A 3,171-nucleotide genomic window follows, 5' to 3' on the forward strand; every position below is an offset into this window, starting at 1 on the left:
CTTCGATTTTCTCATCATGAATCAGGGACTTGAAATGGATCTATAATTTTTAAAAGTAAATCATAAAGTGGAAGAATAATCATGCCAAGAAGGAAAAAGAAGAAAGGAACGTGTTTGGATCTCCCTCGTCTACAGTTTGTTGAAAGCCCTTCAAATGAGTCACCCCCTAAATTGTCTCCCGACTTTGGAGCCATCAATCCGATCACTGCTAAGAGAGTCCCGGTTGATGACATTCATGACCTGTCATGGGTTAGTAAAACATTGTTTATACACTGGAGCACAGAAATCTGGAACATGTCTCATTTCCCTGTTTTAATCACTCTATTTTCATAGTATTGGCAACACAAAAATCCTGAACACTTCCGGAGGCCAATACGAACATTCACTTAAGCCACGCTTTGTGGATAAAATTTTTTTGCCTTTTGTTTGTATTGAACAAAAAGCATAAGATACTCTCCCTGAGTCATTAAGTGTTATGCGTTTGTGTCGGGGGGGGGGGGGGGGGGGGGGGGGTGGGGGGGTGACCAACGCATTTGACCCCTCTTCAAGTACCAGTGTGAGTGTGAGATCATCAAGGTAGTGATGGCCTAAGGCTGTTACTGTTATGTAAAATCATACAAGCAATAAGGGGTGGGAAAATGGGGTGAGACGAGTTTTGTGAGGGTGATAAATGAGGATTGATTAGGATTTGGTAGTGTATCATAGATAATGACATCACGTGATGTTTTTGTAATTGTGATATATGCTGGCATTGTCTTCTTATTTTAGTACACACAATGAGAAACTTCATTCCATCTCTGTTACTGAATGAACCAATGCCTACCAGTGCCAAGCTAACCTCATTTTTGAAGCAGTTTGAGATAGGGGGGGGGGGGGGGTGAGGTGTAATCATTATAATAGGGCCTCTCCGAAACCACTTACGCTTATCTCACTCACATTTTTCTTCATACTCATTTCTTTGTAAAATACACAACTAAGAAATCTCAAACAAGTGGGTCTGACTTATTCGATATTTCCATATTGCACTGTAAATTGTCTCTTACTCTTGTTTTAAATTCTTTATGCATAAGCTTGTTTTTTTTTAATTAATTTTTTTTTTTGGTATGGCATAATGACCACTTAATCTGCTTATTCATTTTCAGGTCACACCCCAGTTTGGAGACAGAAATCATTGCTATGGACAATATTCAAACCACACCACAAAGAGGGCAACTCGACTCAGAGGGAATAAATCAAATGGCAAAGGCCACGATCCAAAATCCAGCATTGTTGCATCGAAATACAAACCTCTTTCATTTGTAGCCAACTGCGATTCTCGAAAGAGCAGAGAGAGATTTTCAGGAATTGAGAATGGAGAGGCCATTCTTACTCGTCATGATTCAAATGTAGAGAATAACAACAACCAAGACGAATGTGATCAGACACCTCTGTTTGCTAACCTCACAGACAGGGAATCATTTCCCAAGAGCTTTGGAATTTCCACTCCTATTATAGATAAAAACAATGATGTGGGCCAAGAAAATTCAGTAGCTGTTAGGTTATCATTTCATCAAAGACACGAAAATGATAAAATTGATAGGCAGGAAGAACTAAGTGCAAACCATTTCCAGTCAGATAATGATTATGATAGATTCCAAAAGAGCAGTGATTGTGGTCGTAGCATGGACATGAATAAAGATTATCACGAGTTGAGTGCTGTATTTGGTAAAAGTAAAAGAAAAAAAAGGCCGTTATTCTCCAATTTAAACTTAACGTCATCTTCCTCTCCCCATCCCCTGTTCCAGAGGTGCTTGTCACAGACACTCCAGAGTGTGATTATGATTTGACACTGCGGCAGAGAGAAATTAAATATTTATTACGACCTAGACCAAAACCAAGATGAGGAATTTTTTTCAAGTTCGAGCTGGAAGTTTTTTTTACTGTGGAATGATCAATTCAAATTTTATTTTAGTGGTATAAAGAGACTGAATTGCCTTTAATAATTGGCCTTGACCTCTTATTCTTTCACGCCTTTCATCCAGTGGGCGAGTTAACATTTTGTGTGCCCTTCTTTTAAGTCAATCTTTGGATAGGTCAATATTTTTCTGGTCCCCTAGACATTGACTTATCCAGAATGTACTGTAATTGTAAGGAAACCTTTTGTATTTATGCTAAGCGTCAATTTTTGTAAAAATTGTCTTTCATGGGCTAGCATGCACAGCTGGACAGTCATTTAAAGATTAGATAAAAATTTCAATACAATGTATTTTAACAAAAGTCATTGCATCATGTCTTTTTTGGTTAGACTTTTTTGGAACACTTGTCAGATTTTTATATATATTTAATTTGTCACTTACAAACTTGCAAGTTTTTCAGTTGGTTTGTTTGTGAATAAATCTCCCTTTCTTGGTTTGAGGATTGAGAGCTCGCTCGTGCTGTCTCTTTCATACTCTTTCCCTGTGTTTTTATTCTAGAATAAGGCTCTCTTTAGTTTTGCTCGATAACTGACTTGGGTCTGTTGGAAGGCAGAGTTTTGCCTTTAAAATTATCCCTGCCCTATTGCTACCAAATATATTCATATAAGTCTAGCTATCCCTTTTTGTCGGGAGAAGGTTCTTGTGGGTGGGACTTTGACATGGTCTTAACCCAAGCACAAAGATAGACATCTCTTGACATCTACTTCTGTTCCATATTTGAATACATTTCCCTTGAGAGCTTGCAAGCAGAGATAAACTCTAGATCTTCCTCTCTCATTTATTTTCTGAAGCTGAAACATATTAAGACTTACCAGGTCGCCCTCCAGAGCAATAAGGCCCTTCTCGTGACTATATCATTAACCCTCTCGTGTTCAGATTCTTTTTGGGGGAGTAGATAATGAGTTACCTACAATGGAACCTCCCGATTACGACACCTCCGAATAACGACAACCTTCTGATAACGACATTGACCCGTGGTCCCGATTTTTTTTCTATTTAAGATCAGTAAAAATAACCTCCAAATAACGACGCACTTTTTGATAAAACCTCCGAATAACGACATAATTTTGGCCATTTTCGGCAGTTTTCGTAGATATCTGATACTAAAAATACCGAGTATGAGTACTCAAAAGTTTATAAAAACGATTCCTGCTTGAACCAATGAGAACCCAGCTTTTTTTGACGAATCTTGGCTGATATGCATTAATAAAAACCA

At 38.1% G+C, this 3,171-nt stretch overlaps 1 protein-coding gene across 1 annotated transcript; it reads left to right on the plus strand.

Moving 5' to 3' along the window:
• Window positions 1-25: 25 nt before the first annotated feature.
• Window positions 26-2,260, plus strand: LOC144978778 (uncharacterized; the record flags this gene model as incomplete). Its single annotated transcript, XM_078925258.1, is given in 2 exon segments — window positions 26-249; window positions 1,143-2,260. Coding segments are annotated over 2 exon segments (852 nt in total). The 3' UTR covers window positions 1,827-2,260.
• Between the last annotated feature and the right edge of the window lie 911 nt (window positions 2,261-3,171).

Source organism: Berghia stephanieae, chromosome 8 (genome assembly GCF_034508935.2).
Source record: "Berghia stephanieae isolate SIO BIC M18660-M18661 chromosome 8, UCSD_Bste_1.3, whole genome shotgun sequence".
NCBI lineage: Eukaryota > Metazoa > Mollusca > Gastropoda > Nudibranchia > Aeolidiidae > Berghia > Berghia stephanieae.